A 19,415-nucleotide genomic window follows, 5' to 3' on the forward strand; every position below is an offset into this window, starting at 1 on the left:
CACTGAAACTGAGAAGACGCTGGCAGATGTACCGTATGTGTGTACGACGCCACCCCGTGTTCAAGCAAGGGGAATGCAAACTGTCACGTGGTGTTGTTATTATTTCCCTCCACTTCCTGGAATGCGCGGTCATGTGATCATGTGATGCTTCCTTGTGTGTTTCGCTGCCGTTCAACGCAGAGCATCTTGGTCATTACTGTGTCATTATACACCATTTAATACCTTTCCGCTGTTATCTCCGTTCCTGTCTGTGTTCATGGAATGGCGGACAGCGAACGATCTCCGCTGCTGGCAGATACTCGAGATGAAGCAAACGGGTTGTCTGCAGGAGATGGCCAGTATGGAGTTCTGCCTAAACCTCAAAGTGAGTGAATGCTGTAAAATTAGGGCAACTAGTATGACAAGCCACGGCCTCTACCCAAACTGTGAATATTAATGATTGCTTAGCATATAGTGTTTTAATTCAGTAGCTTCTTATGATACCCCACCTCCACTCGAAAAGTGCGTGATTTGTAGATTAGCTGTAACCTAATTATCCCTGGTAGAAATCTACGGCTAGCCTATCCTGTCCTTAAGTGCGTCCAGTTTACGTCATACACGCACTTGGTAACCTACATTTGTTTTCAGTGTTGAGTATACACTACAATAACTACTCGAAAAAGACTATCACTTGGAAATAGTAAATACCAAGTCCTCTGACAGGTTTGTTTTTTTTTAGCCTACACCTCCAGTGTCAAGCTGATGATCCAAAAGGGTACATTTGTTGTTGTTTGGGTAGCCTACATTCCAGTTGATAATTATGCATCAGTTTTCTTCTGGAGTTGTCTAAATCGTCAGTAGGCAAATTAGCAAAGTCATCCAATCATTCAGAACACATGCAGCCTGTTATGTGGTTGCCCAGCAGTATTGCTCAAAGAGAGCTTCACCCGCTGGGAGAAGGGTGTGTGATAAGCGCTCACTGAATGGGCTCTCTCTCTCTCTCTCTCTCTCTCTCTCTCTCTCTCTCTCTCTCTCTCTCAGGTCTTCCTCCGTTCACTAGTGCTCCTCAGGAGGCGCCTCCTCCCTACTCCCCTCTGGGTTCTCCGGACAGCAGCAGTGCCCCGGTCATCAGCTGCAGGGTGTGCCAGAGCCTGATCAGTGTAGAGGGGAAGGTCCACCAGCATGTGGTCAAATGTGGAGTCTGCAATGAGGCTACAGTAAGTACATGCACACAGACCCCCCATTACTTACTCTACGACAGTAAACAGCATATTTTAAGACATCTAAAGCCAGAATCCTAGGCTTTTGGAAACACTGATCAACATGTTTTCACTGTTTTCTAAATTGTTGTCGATAATAATAATAATCAACTATGAAAGTAATTGTTGGTTTTACTAACACACATACACATAAATATCACATACTTAAAAAAAAAAATAATTATGCTCGGCTACCCAGATTATAGTGACATTGCACAAAGCTACAAATTGTGGTTGCAGTTGGTCACACAACCAAGACCCCCCCCCCACACCTTTCCCTTTGGGCCATTAGTTATCAAGCGTTTTTGTTGGTATTGTCTCAGCACTAATGCAAGTCACATGAGTCCAGTAACAACCGTGAGCCTGTAGTTTTTCATTTATAACAAGTGGCTGCTAGATCCAGCCCTGTTTGCGTGGAAGTATGCGGTCATTACTAAAATCTGAACCTCATATCCTCTTTAGGGCTTGTTCTGCATTGATACACATACTGTAGCTAATGAAACTAGAAATCTTCTACTGTGAACTGACTTCTAGCGAAGTGGGTCTGTTCCCCTGAAGGGTTGTTTTGGTTCCAGTATGATCATTCTAAATCCGATGCCTTTGTTATGCATATCATTGAACAGAAGTTCCACAGCATTTCTGCTCTCCTTCACTTCCCTCTCTCCCTGTCTGTGCAGCCCATAAAGAACGCTCCCACTGGGAAGAAGTACGTGCGCTGCCCCTGCAACTGCCTCCTCATCTGCAAGGTGACGTCCCAGCGGATCGCCTGCCCACGGCCGTACTGGTGAGTGGGAGGAGGAGGGAGCGGGAGACGGCGCTCCGGATGTCTTGTTCAAAGCCAGAGAAGGAAGTTCCAGTTTCAGAACGGTCATGAGGCATGCTCAGGGACTTTTGTGCTGACCAGTGTGGTCTTGTGGTGTAGCCCAGTTGCAGAGCCAGACTAATGAATGAAATCTCCTGGCCACGAGACGTGTGTAATGTTTTGGCGCTCTAGAAGTGAAATTAGATTGAAATTGAAATTGTTGTATGCAATATGTTGCTGCGCTTACTTCTTGAAAAGGAACCAGAATGAAACAGATTGGGTGTAGGTGTAAGGTTGTATGACATATTCTTTGGGAAGTCATTTAGAAACTTTTCAAACGTCAGAAAAAGTGTCCACCACATCAAACATCGCCACCTGTATTACAAAGAGAAATCTTTTAATCCTACTGTGCCACTTCCAATTTTTACCTGGTAACACCTCATTTGCACGTGTCAGTCCCAGCTTATTGTAGTCATCATGCACTGCAAAAGCACTAAAAACGCATGCTGTGTGTGTGACAGTAGTCATTGTGTACTGTAAAAGCACTTTAAACGCGTGCTGTGTGTGTGACTGGTGATTGTGCGTTGCAGTAAGAGGATCATTAACCTTGGGCCGGTGAATCCAGGATCCGTGGCCTCAGAGCCTCAGCCTACTGGAGCACGCGTCTGCTGTGGACACTGTGCCAACACATTCTTGGTAAGACAGCGTGCGTCGCCACATTCTAACTTCCACTCAAATCCTGTTAGAGTGCAGCAGGTCAAGCTGACTTCTTTTTGTCTGAGCTGTGGATCAAATAGCAAGCGCCTTTCAATTAAGTTTGGAGTTAAGTTATGGTTTGTATATTATGGTATTGTTTATTTCATTAGTCAATTGATTGAATTGACATTGTTGTTTTATTATTGCTTTTCCAGATAGCACTTCCAGATTATTTGTAAAATAAGCAGAATGTTAATGTCTCAATAGAGTGATGGGCTAACTATATTCTGTCATATTTCATATTTGTAAAACAAACCACAGTGAAATGTACTGACCAACAGTAAGCATTGTAATGCCTGACTCAGGTGACAGAACTATCATACACTTTTTTTGTAAAAGAGCGTCAGTAAAAGGTCTCTTGTGTCGGGTGTCGGGTCAATGTCCAGGCTATGAAGGGATGCTATCATACTGTGGCTCTCTCTTGTTCCTTACAAAATTGACTGAAGGCTAGGCTACTTTGGTCCTTTGATTAGTAGTGCCAGTATATTCCTGCATTACCGAAATGCATTAATTGCACAGTAAACACATTCGTTTATTATGTTGATGACAATTTATAGATTATAGCATACTTGAAGAAGTACGGGAAAAAGCACAACAATGCTGGTTTAGAATCACCACTTTTATTGACTGGTGTGCTGACATTTCAGCACTAGGCCCTCATCAGAGTCATCACAGCCGTTTTCAGACATGTCTTCCGCATTTCTGACGGACTGTATACGGCCAACAATAACAACTAATTTAGAATTTCCGTTATTTGGGCTTTGGTTCGCTGGGCAGATAATGATGCATAATAAATGAGGCCGCGCTGTCAGCTGTGCATGTGCGGAGTATGGAGGAGGCTATAGCCTTGCTGCATTACCTGCAGCGTGTTAGAGAGATGGAATTACTTCCCTTGATCATCACTGACAAGTGTGGATTTTTTCCGCGATTGCATTCACATAGCAGCTGTGGCAGCAACATTACGGAAACATGACGAGGTCGGCAGCAGGAAAAGTTCCGGTAGTAGATATACAGACATATGAATTCAGACAGCACAACAACAAAAAACCCTGCCGTAAAAAGTCTGTGAACATTGGGGAAATACACGTCTGTCTAAAAAGCGGCTCACTAGGCCCTCATTAGTGCTGAAACGTCAGCACAGCAGTCAATAAAAGTGGTGTTGCGCTTTTTCCCGTACTACTTCAAGAATTCAACCCTTAAAAAGCTGCACATGCAAAACAGCCTATCAAGGTGTGCAGGTCCTTTTTTGACTCTATAGATTATAGCATAGTCGTGAAGGCCAGAATTGAAGGCATTTTGCAGGCGCTCTGCAGGTCAAATCCAACGGGCAGCATGAGGCCTGTGGACCGCTAGTTGAATAGCCCTGCCATACAGGTCCAGTGCCCACAGGGACTCAGGCTGTAGTGTGGTATGAGGACAATTCCCAAACCCAGACCTCCACACATCTCTCCTCCTCTTGCTTCCGGTCCTCTACTTAATGTCCTATCAATGTGGGCCAGAAAAGCCCAAGCATAAAATAAAAGAATGAAAATGGAATATTGGAATATGGAAAATTAGAGCTAGCTTTTTAACTGGGATGTCACTTTTCTCTTCAGTGGACAGAGTTTACAGACAGGACACTAGCCAGATGCCCACACTGCAGAAAAGTGTAAGTGCACAGCTTTGCTCTAACACACACACACACACACACACACACACACACACACACACACACACACACACACACACACACACACACACACACACACACACACACACACACACACACACACACACACACATACGTGCACAGACACACAAACATTTTCAGCCTTGTATTCCTTTCTCTTCCTCTGTAAAATCTTGTTTTTTTTTCTCCAGCTCTTCTATTGGTCAGCGTTACCCGCGAAGGCAGAGCTTATGGTGTTTCCTGTTGTGTTTGATCTTTGCCATAGCAACAGCAGGCCTAATAGTAAGTGGTGTACGGCCTTGTACCTGTGGGGAACTGCTTTAGGTTCATTGTCATTCCATTCCACCGCATGCTGCAGATCATTGAAATGTATCAGTGTAGTGGGTTTACAAATTAGCTCCCAGTACAATTACAGCTGTAGCCTAATTGTAAAGTAAAAAAGTAAAATGGCTGGTATTTAGCAGATCAACTCAAGTGACACAGACTTGCACAGACTAGTTACTCCACTGACTGACGACCTGCTCTAACAATGAAAGTATGGACAGAAGAAATGACACAAACGTTTCAAAATTTTTTAAAAAGTCTACTGAACATTCTATCTGGAGCAAAGGTGTCTGCTAAGAAACATAAACATTAATATTCATAATTTGTTCCTGTCCATATACATATAACACTCTACCCCTGGAAATGCAACACATATTACTTGAATAATACTGGAATAGTACAAATCCTTTGAATTCTATCTATTGGTCTACCTCTTCTGTCTGGTTTGTCCTCACCCTTGTCCTTTGCTCCGTCCCTCCAGGCGGGCACCTGGGTCCAGACGCAGTCCAACAAGCGCATCTACGCCGCGTGGGCCGTGCTGATGGTGCTGGCGCTGCTGAGCCTGGCCCGGGCCATCTACTGGACCTGCATGAAGATCAGCGAGCCCCTCCAGAGCTACGCCTGAAGCACAGAGCAAACCAATGACCTTGGAGACAGGGGAGGAGGAGGAGGAGGAGGAGGAGGAGGAGGAGAGGAGGAGGAGACGGGATGGACAGAGGGAACAGTGGGAAGAAGAGAGAGGGAAAGACAGAATATGGAGGAGTGGGTAGAGGGGAAAATGATGGAGAAATGGATGGAGTGGTAGAATAGTCTGACGTGTGGTGCTGTTTGGAACATGAATAGAGGCGGGTGGAGGCAATAAGCTTTTTGTTATGTACATGTTTAAAAAATGTAAGTCATGCCATACTGATCAACTCTGATTCCCTGTGCTGTGTAGCCTGTCTGTGCCCCCCCCCCCCCAGCCTTCCCAGGCATGCCCAAGTCCAAGTATTGAAATACTAAACTCCCCCTCCCTCAGTTCCTTCTACCATTCCTAATGGCATTAACACTTACTGTGACATATTTCCTGGGAGGTGGCTGGTTTTGTTTTTTAGTGTCTAAATGTTTACCGCTCATAATTTACTGACCTGCACTCAGACCACCTGGACTGGACTCCCTCAGGGCTCTCCGTGTGGATGACACTGTGGCATTAGCATGCGCTCTACAACGGTAACCTGGCAACACGCGGCATGCAGAAGCCACGAGGACGCAGGTGTTGTCACGTAAACACACCTGTAATGAGCTCAGCGAGGAGCCCGCTTAGGCCAGATATGTTGGTCATGAAATGAGGAAGGTGTGGAGTCCGTTACAGACCAAGCTTTCTTCCTCTGGGCCGTGAGGGGCCTCTCTTCTAATATCCTGATCGTTTAGCACCTTGGTTTGGTGTGGCTGGTTTTCCCTTTTGATCATCACTGTTGGAATTAAATCATGCAAATATGATCTCTGAACTTGTTCAACAACTGCAAACTGGAAAAAGTGCTAACAGGTGTTATTATTCATCTCTGACTTAATTACAGCTCCAACACTATCTTTCTCTCACACATACACACACACACACACACACACACACACATCCATACACCAAAAATCTATATAAAATCTCAATGATTTGGGGGCATAATTTAGGGAAGTGGCTATCAATGTTTACTTTTTTCCCTCGCAAACTAACTTAGGGTCTATTTTTTTAATCTTTTAATTGTTTTTGTTTCCAGGTGTTTAATATTGTTAAATGTAAATGTTGAAATGTACTACAGCTGATGACAACTAATTCATTCCTTTTTTGTCAATATGTTTATTTTTGCATTTTTTGTACATTTATCTGTGATAAATATTTTAACAACGGAACTGCCTTGTCTGTGCTCATGGTTCTGCTTCATAGTGTCATCGTTGTGTATAAAATGTAAATGGGTAATCCTGTGATTTATTGTGAAGTTACTGTAACCATAGAACTAGCTACAAAACAACATATAGAAAATCTGATGATGACATCTGAATCACAGCACCATGGCCAAAGGCTTTTAATGCCAATGTATACAAACATTTGTAACAAACGTATTCAATGGGACAAATTCAAAGAGAATATTTACAACGGTAATTAGTCTACTCAAAAGTACACCGAAATATCCACAGTCTTAGTCCTAGGCTGGTCTGCTCTAAAGGCAAACGTGTGTTTAAAGACCAAGTGCTACGGTGTCTCATAAATGACATGATCATAGTGCCTTGTGCCTTGTTTGGCATAATCCACCCACACAGAGCCTATCGGCTATAAAAGCAGACTTATCAAAATAACTGGGCATATGTGGTTGACTGACTGAGCCAGATCAGATAATGAGCTCTGTTGTAACAAAGGTTAACTCAGAGAATGTAGAAATTCTAGAGGAGGAACCCTATGGATTTGTTTTGCTCAGAGAATGAAGCCCAATGACTTCTGTTAGAATGTTTACTACTACCAACTCTGAGTTAACTTATCCGAGTTAGTCACTAAACCATGTATTTGGAACATCCCACCCCAGGAGACTCCACACCTACCACAGTGGAACAAAGCACCTCAATTCAACTCACAAAACAAAACACACAAGAAATCGTAGAATTTTGGATCTGCTCCAATCACACATCACTACACACACACACACACACACCACTGAGTCAGGGAGTCTCAGTTTTGACATCACACATGACATGAGCACACACTAGCAGTAGATTAGGGAGTTAGATGTGGCTCTCTGCTGTCTTGTGACAGATTCACCTTTGACCTGAGGTTAGGGGGGTGTGAACCCGAGATGGTGAGAAAGTGAAGATGGCCGTATGTGCCTAAATATAGGGGAAGCTACTGGACTGGATTTGAACATGAAATACACATTTACAATTTTCTTCCATTGGCACATCTTAGTGTTTGTTGCTCAGTCAGAATTGTAAAATATTTTGTCATATTATTTTGATTTCATTTTTAAATTGGCTTACAGGTGTTCTTGGTATTGCACCTGGAAATACCAAGAACACAGAATGCCAGTCTTCTAAGGCCCGGTCCGCTGACTTAAACGAGGTTCACTGTCTGATGAAAACAGCTGCATAATGCCTCCGTGCTTTAGTCAGTGTGTCATACTCTCCTCATGCACCTCATCCATTAAGACAAACAACCATTAAACACTGGAGTTCCACGAACAAGTTTGGGAACCCCTGATCTTATGTTGCTATTTTCTGTCAACAAGTCTCTTCTTCTACACGGGTTGGATTTTCCTCATTTTTACTTCAAAAACAAAATGTCAGGGGTACCCAAACCTTGGCACACAGCTGCCCATCCAACAACCATGGCCTTGTAACATATTGATAATAGTGATAATGAGAGTTTGGTGGAGGTTGCTGATGTTGTATTCAGGCACCAGGCATATGTACTGTCCAGCGGCCTTGTGTGTGTCGCTTTGGCCTTCTACAGCTTGATCTCCCTCACAGGCATGGGAGCGCACGTCCCTGCACCTCCGTGACCGTACGAGTCCTCCTCCTCCTCTTCCTCCTCCTCCTCCTCCTCTTCTTCTTCCTCCTCCTCTTCCTCGTCCAGCTGGAGGCTCCCTGAGGAGAAGCGCATGCGTGCCAGCGGAGCGGAGCGCACCATCTTGCCCACGGCGGGGTAGTAGTAGGGGCAGAAGTCGGAGTCGGAGTCGCTGTAGCTGCTGGTGCCCAGCACACACAGGGAGCTGGGCCGCTCGGGCAGCGGGGAGGAGCTGAGGGGCAGGTAGGTGGGCCGCGCGGGCAGCTGCTGGCGGGACAGGTGCGGGTAGTAGCCCAGGGGGCGGTACTCGGAGGCGTGGGCGGCGGCGGCGCCGGGCGCCAGCGGGTGGTGGAGGTCCACGTCGGGCTGGCTGGCGGAGCGGCGGGGCAGCCCCGTGTGGAAGGAGGAGTCGTCGCTGTAGTGGCCCACCTCCAGACGCCCCACGTCCAGTCGTCGTCCGCCGCCGCCGCCGGCCAGCCCCAGACGGCCCTGTGTCTCCGAGCGCAGCCTGGAGCGCGCCGACGCCGCCGCCGCCACCCCGAGCCTGGACGCCTGCACCCGCTGCTGCACCCGCTGGGCGGCCAGGGCCGGGGAGGAGTGCGGGTAGCAGCTGAGCGGCTGGGGCATGTACTCCAGGGGCCCGCCGCGCACCGGCCGCACCAGCGGGAGGCGCTCCAGCGAGGCGGTGGAGCCGTGGGCGGGGCCCAGGTACGGGTGGTGGGCGGCGGCCGTGGCGGCGGCCAGCGGGAAGGTGGGCAGCACCGGGTGGAACTGCAGGTGGGGGCTGCTGGGGTAGAGGAGGACCAGGTGCTGCTGGCCGCTGGGCGAGGGGCGTCGGCGCGGGCGCTGGGGGCCACGCCCCGCCCGGTGACGCTGCTGCTGCTGCTGCTGCTGGGGCCCTCGACCGCGCCGCTCCTGCCGCTCTGGCGCCGAGCGCGAGGTGACGCGCGACTTCGGGGAGGACGGGTAGCGCTCCAGCGAGGGGTCGAGCGAGTGGTAGGGCGAGGAGCGGTCCACCAGGTCGGCTGAGCGACTGCGCTTGGAGGTGCCCGCCTCGTCAGGGTGCAGGTGGCCCAGCGCAGGGTGAGGGAAGTGAGCCTCCTCATACAACTGGAGATGCACACAACATATAAACACACACACCAAACACATGCAGAAAGCACACACACAGATTGACACATACACATTGAGAGCAGTGTAAATCGTTATGCTATCTACCACAATTTTCTACATTTCATCTTATCCATGAATCATGTACAGATTAGAGCACACACTAATAAAACTGCTTGTAAGTAAGTACAGCCCTGCACAGTAACCAATGAGCTCCTGTCTGAAGTGGCATACCTGTTTAGAGACAGCCGTGAGGATGTCTGGAGAGGATCTACACTGTCGAGACCTGTAGTCGGATCTGGAGTACGGTCTGTGTGTTAAACAACACAAAACAACTCTGTACAACTGTAAACCGTGCACACAAATCTACAAACAAACACATCTTGGTCAGCACTAATACCAGTCCTATCTATTTTTGCTCAGTTTGAATTAATGAAGAGAAAATGCATTATCATGAGCTATTTTTATGTGTATTATGTATATGTATTTTGTATGTGTGTATACAGTATATTCAAAAGTGCTGGTCTATAAAAAAAAAAAACAAATGTTTGCAATCATATTTTTGGTGAGGAATGCCATGGTGTACTTCTCCACTCTGCAGATAAGGTCCTCTCATACGCAGGCCTACAGTACCTCTCAGACGACGTGCGCCGCGTGCCTCCTCCCTCAACACACTCAAGCAGCTGCTTCTGTGTTCGGCCACTGCAAATGCACAGGACACACACCACTTACAATTAAAGTGTTTATCAGTCTTACAGTCTTCACTGTGTCTGAAACATAATGGGCAATGAGCATCAATCGAGCCAAGCATTCAATTGACCAGGGAGCAGGGATTTGTTCAGCCTTAAAATAACTACGTGATAGTAGCAATATGTTCCAGCAAGCTCTCTGATTGGTCCAACCTGAATCTGAAGCTGGAGCCTTTGCTGGAGAGGAGGGACTTCTTGTGTGTCTGGGGCTCTTCGGTCAGTCGGAAGAACGCATGGTACTCCACACACATCTTCCAAAAGGCCTTGCTCACATCCCGGCTAGCCATGGCAAACTCCACCGTGTCTTTTCGTGAGGGCTGGATACAGACACACACACACACACACACACACACACACACACACACACAAACACACACACACACACACACACACACACACACACACACACACACACACACACACACACACACACACACACACACACACACACACACACACACACACACACACACTCGTAAACACACACACACACACACACACATACACACAGTAAAATATCTCTCTTTCTTTCTTTCTTTCTTTCTTCATTTTCTATCTCTATCTCTATCTCTATCTCTCCTTTCCCCTCCATTCCTTGTTGGAACTTTCTTACCACCACTTTAGCATGCAGCTTTATCAAGAAGTGTTTCCTCTTGAAGCTCAGCTTACGAATCTTGGCCCAGCTGAAGGTGTTTATCTTCGTGTTGCCCTGATGAGACACAAAGATCACTCAGAACTCCAACTTTAAGTAGCAAGTGCTTATTTTGGGCTATTCCTATTCCCAACCACATGCTGGTTGACCAGAATGAGAGCACAACAGAACAAATCCCACAGATCACAATGGCCTCTGTTAAAAGTCCACCAAAACCCACAATGCTCCAACAGAATCTCTGGTGTTGGACCAGTGCAATTTGTCTAGCTCTAACGATTTTACAGTAGCCTCCATACACTATGATATTTGTTTATTTTAGCCATTTAGATGATATTAGCCACATTTACATGGACAGTTTTTTAGTCATTCCGATTAAACTATTCCGATTTAATATTTTGCGCCGTCTGTTTACATGGGCTACTTTCTATTCCGATCAGGTGCTTATAAGCGCTTTAGAATCTTTGATCGGAATAGCCGTTGTTTGCTATCTTTCATTGGAATATAGCAGTCAATCCGAATGACCGTATACATGGGTGTTCATTCGGAATAGGAACGGACTACACCACCTCTTCCATTCCGATTCATACAATTCTGATCGGATTAGGATTTTCATTCCGTGTTTATATGACGATTTTTATTCCAATTGAGCTGTTTTTCCGTTTCTAATCGGAATAGAAGTGTCCATGTAAACGTGGCTATTCTCATCCAGACCACCACCATCCCCATACTTAATGGAAAGACAGCATGGGTGGCTCTTCAAGCTCCTGCAGATGTAGATGTCTGGTGCATGTACCTGGAAGACCAGCACGCCCAGGTGTGTGACAGCGAGGTTGATTCTCATGCCCTCTCCGTCGTGGGCAGGGTGAGGCCGGATGCCATACATGTCCAGCTTACGTGCCACCTCCAGCAGATGCGAGTCCGACTGGGCCGGAGTGTGGCCTCTGCAGAGGGAGAGATGGTATGAGTGAGTATGGGGGGACAAAGAGAGATGGAGTGAGAGAGAGAGAGAGAGAGAGAGAGAGAGAGAGAGAGAGAGAACGAGAGACATATGGAGGGAAGGTATCAGTGTTTGGCTATATGTTTCTGCTGGGGACAGGAAACTCTCTCTCTCGCTCTCTCTCTCCCTCTCTGTGTGTGTGTGTGTGTGTGTGTGTGACTGTGTGTGTGTGTGTGTGTGTGTGTGTGTGTGTGTGACTGTGTGTGTGTGTGTGTGTGTGTGTGTGTGTGTGTGTGTGTGTGTGTGTGTGTGTGACTGTGTGTGTGACTGTGTGTGTGTGTGTGTGTGTCTGTGTGTGTATGTGTGTGTGTGTGTGTGTGTGTGTGTGTGTGATTCTGTGCCTGTGTCTCTTGTGGAGGCGTATGATCTTGTGGTCCAGGTACTCCTGATTTGGAATGTACTTCTTTGTCTCCAGGTGATGAGCATCCAGCTCTTCATCATAGTCCCCTAACTCTGCTACAGAGAGAGAGATATGAAGAGAGAGAGACAGAGATTAAAGAGAGCAAGAGCATAGTCATGTTGAGATAACCGGTGCAGTATTATACTCACACTGTAGTATATGAGAGACCATGAGGGCAGCGCTGTTGTCATTGCATGTCAGGCTGCCATTGGACAGGTCCTGTTTCACCTGGAGGGCAAATAAATACCTAAAGAGAAGAAAAACACACATTACTGTGCAGAACAAACATTACTGAGCATCTCAACACTTCGGTCATGATGGTCTGGCTGTAATAATGCATAAACATGAATAAACACACACACACACACACACACACACACACACACACACACACACACACCTCGTCAATCCTCTCTGCAGCTGCCCTGGGTCTGGGGGGAAAAACTTGACGATGAAGCGGAAGGCCAGTTCACTGGAATCCTCTAGAGAAGGATGATGGAACAGCAGCCAGATCAACAGCACGTTCCCAACACCTCACCTCTTTTTAACATTTCTGTCATGCAAAACAAGTACACCAACACAACACACATACATATTTGGGGAAACTTACTTCTGATCTGTTTTGATAAAGGCTTGAGTAGCTCCAGCCAAACCTGTATTTAAAAAATCACATACAGTGGACACCACATTTAGAGACTTCATCAAACTACAGTAAAATTGCCCATTTCTGTCAGTGTTTGCTAAAGCTAAGGTAGCATAACAAAGCAGTTCTTCTGACCTTTAAGACCTCACAAACCTTTTTTTTTTCCCACCACAATGACAGGATGATTTTGATTTCCAGTTTTGAAAGACTATTTTCTTAGCGATAGCTAGAGACAAGGGCTGGGGTTTTGTATTTGGAAGGGATGGGGGTGTCTGAGGTATCTCCTAGAAGACAGAGTGCAGGAGACAGTGGCACTCTGCAGTCCAGTACCGAAGATAGTGTGTTGGTTAATGTGGTCCAGAGAGAGTGAACAGGCTGGCAGAGCCAGGTGGTATGAATATAGGTGTCTGTGCTCCCAGTGGTGCACTGTGAGCAGGTGTCTGTGTCAATAGCTGTGTATTCTGTGTAAATATTTTACTCTGAGTGATGTGGATTCTGTGGATGGTTTTATATTGTATGAGTTGTAAATTGGTGTTGGTGGTCATAGTGAAGGTGTTTCTGCAAATCTGTGCCCAGAAATCCGGGTCGGGAGATATCATGAGGTCACCTTCCCATTTTTCCTTGGGAAGGGTTATTGAGACCAGACCGGTATCATCAAGAACAGAAACACAACAGACAACATCCGCAGACTTTTCAATCTCATCAGCATTGCACAAGGACAGAAAAAAAAAACATAATTGCATCACTGGACGCAGAAAAAGCGTTCGACAAGGTCAACTGGACATTCCTATTCACCACTCTCCGCAAATTTGGCTTTGGAGAGTCGTTCATCCAATGGATAACAACACTGTACACTTCCCCAAGGGCCACAATCATCACCAATGGGATCACCTCACCAAGCTTCACTTTGCACCAAGGAACCAGACAAGGATGCCCACTCTCTCCATCCCACTTTGCCATATTCATCGAACCACTTGCAGCAGCAATACGCCAAAACAGTAAAATCAAAGGAATCCAAGTCAACAACCTTCATCACAAAATAAGTCTATATGCAGATGATTTGCTATTATACTTACAAACTCTATCCCAATCACTCAGCAAAACCTTCGATGCCATCAACAAATTTTCAAAAGTCTCTCACTACACAATTAACTGGAACAAATCAACTATACTTCCGCTATCAGGAGACAGTGTGGACTCTGCAGCCCATGACCCTTCCCTTCCACTCAACACGGGCAACATCAAGTACTTAGGTATCACAATTTCCCCCAGGCTGTACACCCTCAACTATGCTCCACTTCTCAATAAAATAGAAGATGATTACAAATGCTGGAACAAAAAGCTCCCACTCACACTCATAGGCCGTATCGCAACAGTCAAAATGAAGACACTACCCCAGATTACGTAATTACTTATTTTCAATGATTCCGAGCACCCCGACAGACTATTGGTTCAAAAAACTAGACTAGATAAAACTAGATAAAAAACCAAGGATAGCACTTGCAACACTCCAAAACACAAAACACCTAGGCGGACTTGAAGCACCAAATTTCACACACTACTACCTGGCAAACCAATTAAAATACTTATATAAACGGACTCAACAACAGACACATTCCGACCCATGGCTCCAACTTGAGCAAGACCTGTGCTCACCCAACTCAATCTCAGACCTCCCATTTCTACCACAGTCAATCAAAAAACTGGACTTCTATCATAACGTCACAATATCAACAACTCTGAAGCCCGGCGCCCACCAGAAGCGGCGTTCAGCGGTGTTCGGCAGTCTGGGCTTGCCGCGCAGGATTTTAGAATAGTTTTCTATCTCTGTGCGGCTGCTGCGCGGCAGACGTTTCCAGTGGCGTTGCTCCATTGAAAACAATGGAATTCTATTTTTTTTTTCGTGGCGCGGCGCGCCGCATACGCTTCTGGTGGGCGATGGCCTTGACAGCCTGGTGGAAAACCAACAAAATCACCAGCTGTTCATGCCCCTAGTATAGAGTGTAGCGCTGTAGCTGTTCATGCCCCTAGTATAGAGTGTAGCGCTGTAGCTGTTCATGCCCCTAGTATAGAGTGTAGGGCTGTAGCTGTTCATGCCCCTAGTATAGAGTGTAGCGCTGTAGCTGTTCATGCCCCTAGTATAGAGTGTAGGGCTGTAGCTGTTCATGCCCCTAGTATAGAGTGTAGCGCTGTAGCTGTTCATGCCCCTAGTATAGAGTGTAGGGCTGTAGCTGTTCATGCCCCTAGTATAGAGTGTAGCGCTGTAGCTGCTTGGCTGCTGTACCAATTGTTCTTGGAGTTTTTGGAGTTCTGACAGTACTCAGTGACCCAAGGAACAGAGATCATTGTTGTTTTTTATCTGTATGGAATTTTTTTTTTTTTTTTTACTTTGAAAGTAGCTTATAAAGTATTTCTCATGGCTGATTGGACATTTTTCTTGCCTGAGGGAAACAGTTGTGAACTATGGTGTTCCAGACCAGAGCTGTTCTTCAAAGTCAAGGATGGGTCCTTCAAGGCTGATTATCTATCAAATCTAGCCAAGCACTGTAATGTCAAGGTTGCTTTAATAATTATATCATGTACTGAGACCTTTGTTCTGAGAATTTCTGAGAATTTTGGCGAGGACGCCATTCGTCTTTACCATCTGGAGCACAATTTCCACCATGTCAATGGTTCAAAGAAGCAGGTAGCCGAGCGGTGACACCTCCACATTTGCTAGGCTGTCCCATTGCATGTGATCTTGACAGCTGGGTACTTGGAAGGTGTATAGCAGTCTCTGTAGTACCTGACTCGAAAGAAAGCATTCTATCAAGGATGCACTCTTGACTTTGAGGAACAGCCAAGATCTCCCTGAAAGAATACCTAAGTGGTTGGGGACCAAGCTACCATTGACAAGCCTTTATGCCCATATGAGAATCATCTGACCAATCAGATAATTCGGGCAGGCTTTATACAATGATCTACAGATGAGCAACGGTGCCTATTCATTTGTGTGACCTGGCACGCTTCATTTTGTTGCACCAATTGGCATTTCCCCCCTGTATCGCTTGAAAGTCGCCCCAATGCTACAGGTCCAGACTCATATTCTGACTAGAATTGCATTCTGGCTACGCCAGGCTAGGGAAATATAACAGGTGAATACAAGGAAATTTGTCTCGAATAACGCCATCACCATCACCATATTGATATGCAAATGAAGTTTTACAAGGCTTAAAACTAGCTACTTTAAACAAATTTGGCATTGTGCGGCAGGTGAAAAAAACCCTTGATGTAATTACTTACATGACGGCAGTATTTTCCCCTAAATTATTTTAAGCAGATTAGCTTGTTTGATGAGTTTAGGTTAAATGTACAGATACAAACAGACTAATAAAACAAAACAAATTCCTTCACAGTCAAAAGACCAAAATTGACCTGTAGCCTACATGGGGAAAACACTTTGATTTTGTGCTCTACTTTAAACAGTACATGATTTTGATTGTAGTGTCTTTCATTCCACTAGTTTGTTCTTTGCCAATAGATCATTGTCAATGCATGGTACAGATAGTCCACGTGTTTTAATTCATTTTTCATTTAAGAAATATCAGAAGTGCCCTTTTTTCTTTTGAGCCCCTGGCCTTCCAAATGTTTGTGCATGTCCTTGGTCAGGGGTCTTTACTCACATAGGTGCCGGTGTGGTGACGGAACTCCAAGCCAAAGTACTCCTTCTCCAGCAGCTTCAGGTGCCCGCACACTTTGTTGAAAAAGTCCCCACCCAAAATCCTATTCTGAAGAGACAGACAGACGAGAGAAATGAGAGATCATCTGTTTGTGGAAGATGTATAGATGCACAAGAGTAGTCCAAATTGAGCATCAATTACAACAGACTCTCCTTAATATACTTTATGTAATTTTCAATGTAATTTAACTGGAGTATTTGGCTATGGTAAATCTCAGCAATAATTTTGGTTGTCATGAGTCATGAGAAAGGGGATGGTAGTCATGTTTTTAGGTGGAGAAAATCTTGCTGAGGTTTGAGAATGAACACTGAGACATTTTCCACATGACAATTTTTTTCTATGATTTTTATAATATCTTGCCCATCACAGCCATATCATTACAGCAAGACGACACAGGCCAGTAGTGAGCTCCAATCCAGGGATCAACATCAGTTACAGTGATACTTAAGTCGTAAAATATCTCCACAAAATTCACAACACAGAAAATGTTTGCACAAGCCTGCTAAAGACTCAAATATGTTACATCCTGATATATATTGCATGCACTTCATGAGAATATATTTAAAACACTGAGGTGATGGAATAGCTTCATGTCAAGCACTGCCCTTAAGCCTTTAATAACAGTGTGTGTGTGTGTGTGTGTGTGTGTGTGTGTGTGTGTGTGTGTGTGTGTGTGTGTGTGTGTGTGTGTGTGTGTGTGTGCTTGCGAGCTTGTGTGTGATTTTGTCTGCGTGTTTCCTGGTGCATATGTCAGTGTTTGCGTGTGTGTGTGTGTGTGTGTGTGTGTGTGTGTGTGTGTGTTTATGTGTGTACGACATTGAACACTATGTTTACCACACCAGCTGGGCAGAGAAGATCCTTATTATGTTGTCAGAGATGGAGAGAAGGCGAGGGTGAGCTAAAGAGGGAAAACGAGACCAACCCCAGAGAACGCAGGCGAGAAAAGAAAGCAGTGTGGACATGATACACAACCTGTAATCAACGTGCGTTTCCATGACTCTAGAGAGAATAAGGCAGCGACAGAGAGACAGAGACCTTGCATCTACCAGCAATAGGTTGCATTCAGCAAGACATAAAGAGGGTGTTTGGGTTAACTAGTTCACTATTTATTTATTTACCTGTTCATCTGCATGCAGAAATGCATGGATTATTTATTTGTATGTATTTATTACATTATTTATTTGTATGTATTTGTTTATTACTATTCTGCCATTTCCGTTTTCTAAATCATGATTTTATTTCTCAGTGTGACTGTCTTTCCACTCCTCTTTCTGTCTCTCTCATCCCTTCTTCCTTCCATCCTTTTCCTCCCTATCTGTGTTAATTGATTCTTTTGCTCAAGGCTATGAAGGCGGAATGGAGTTCATATTCAGAGCCACCCCATACGTCACAGAGGCCGTAGCTCCAACACAACCCAAAATCCCAAAACACTGATTCTCTCAGCTTTTCTAACAACTTTCATAACATCTCTCTGGTAACGTATAGCCCAGAAACACAGACATATATTAGCCCTTATACTCTCCCTTCCTCTCTCTCTCCCTGTTTCTCATCCTCGCTCTCTCTTTCCCTCTTGCCCTCCATTCTGGGGAGAGGCCCGGGCCTTAAGGGCATCTCCTGGGTAGTCCATTGTCGGAGATTGGGCTTGTAGATAATGGGGCTTGTAATCCTACTACTTTATAAAGAAAACACAGCGGAGCTGCTAGCCAGCACACAGCCTTCAACTCTCCATGTTCCATGTCACTACTTGCTTCTATCTTTTCCGTTCCATATCGTTCCTTTTTCCTCCCTGGCTCTTGCTTACTGTTTCCTTTCTCTATCCCTCCTTCTCTCTTTCTGTCATTCTGGTCTCCCATCTTCTCTTCTATCTATCCCATCCCTCTCTCTTTCTCTCTCTCAGACACACACACACACACACACACACACACACACACACACACACACATCACTCTGACATACGCTCCTCTGAAGCGTCTCACTCACTCTCACAAGGACAGAGCCTGAGGGTGTGAGCGCTGTGAGTGGACTCCCTGTACAGAGACCCTGTAATCCCATTATATCTTGAATAGACTCCTCTGGCAATGTTGCCTTTCACCATGCAGTTCAGTGAGCCTTTCCATGACCCCAATAATATTTAAAATAAGTCCTCAAATGGCTTTATGGCATACACTAATGTAAAGTATAGCTAAGGAACACACTATCTATGTTATAGTGAGGGTTTTGTAAATAGGTTCATGTAAATAACTGTATCTGAAACTTCAGCAGGACAAATATGAGTTAACACCACTGCCCTACTGGTTCCATTCATTCTAAATCTTGGAAAATCATTTAAATCTCGCAAAGTCAATTAAATTGAAGCAATCCATGGTGAATACGAACAAAAATAATCCAAGTCATTTTAATTTACCTCAACCTCGAAAAAGCATTCGCTGCCGTCCAGGAAGATGACGCGTATCCTCAGCTTGCCCTCTTGCTTTCGCGCGGTGCTGCTTTTGGTTGGCGTCTTCCTCAGTAATTCGAATTTGTCTCCCATTGTATGCCAGTCCTCAGTTTTCTAACATAGTTCTTCATTGAGAGAAGAAATAATACAAAACAGTCACTTGTAAACTCTGTAAACTACGCTAAATTGTTAGCGTCTGTCTGAGTGCGTATCCTTCATCAGAAAAAAACACACAAGTTTAACATGCAATCTAACATGTCACAAGAATGCAATTGCATTATTGGTGGTCATTATTTATTGAATTGGAAAACCATTAAACATACAGCCTACGAGGCTCATACAAACATCATTAGTCAACATCAAATTGTTCTTCAGGGAATTTCAATAATTTTA

General features: G+C 45.2%; 2 protein-coding genes across 2 annotated transcripts; one reads left to right on the forward strand and one right to left on the reverse strand.

Moving 5' to 3' along the window:
- The first annotated feature begins 148 nt into the window (after positions 1-148).
- On the forward strand, positions 149-6,673 carry pip4p1b (phosphatidylinositol-4,5-bisphosphate 4-phosphatase 1b). The gene is made up of 7 exons (XM_062515717.1): positions 149-364; positions 1,021-1,196; positions 1,916-2,022; positions 2,631-2,736; positions 4,392-4,444; positions 4,657-4,747; positions 5,271-6,673. Exons 1-7 carry the CDS (start codon positions 262-264, stop codon positions 5,412-5,414), a joined length of 780 nt encoding a protein of 259 aa, XP_062371701.1. The 5' UTR covers positions 149-261; the 3' UTR covers positions 5,415-6,673.
- Positions 6,674-10,278: 3,605 nt separating this feature from the next.
- On the reverse strand, positions 10,279-19,115 carry LOC134060467 (FERM domain-containing protein 7). Its single transcript, XM_062517196.1, has 9 exons — positions 18,990-19,115; positions 16,529-16,633; positions 12,834-12,876; positions 12,624-12,705; positions 12,373-12,470; positions 12,165-12,279; positions 11,620-11,767; positions 10,788-10,883; positions 10,279-10,491 (listed from the first exon to the last, which is right to left on the reverse strand). The coding sequence occupies exons 1-9, from the start codon at positions 19,113-19,115 to the stop codon at positions 10,279-10,281; spliced, it is 1,026 nt and encodes a 341-aa protein (XP_062373180.1).
- Positions 19,116-19,415: the final 300 nt, after the last annotated feature.

The sequence above is a fragment of the Sardina pilchardus genome, chromosome 16 (assembly GCF_963854185.1).
Source record: "Sardina pilchardus chromosome 16, fSarPil1.1, whole genome shotgun sequence".
NCBI lineage: Eukaryota > Metazoa > Chordata > Actinopteri > Clupeiformes > Clupeidae > Sardina > Sardina pilchardus.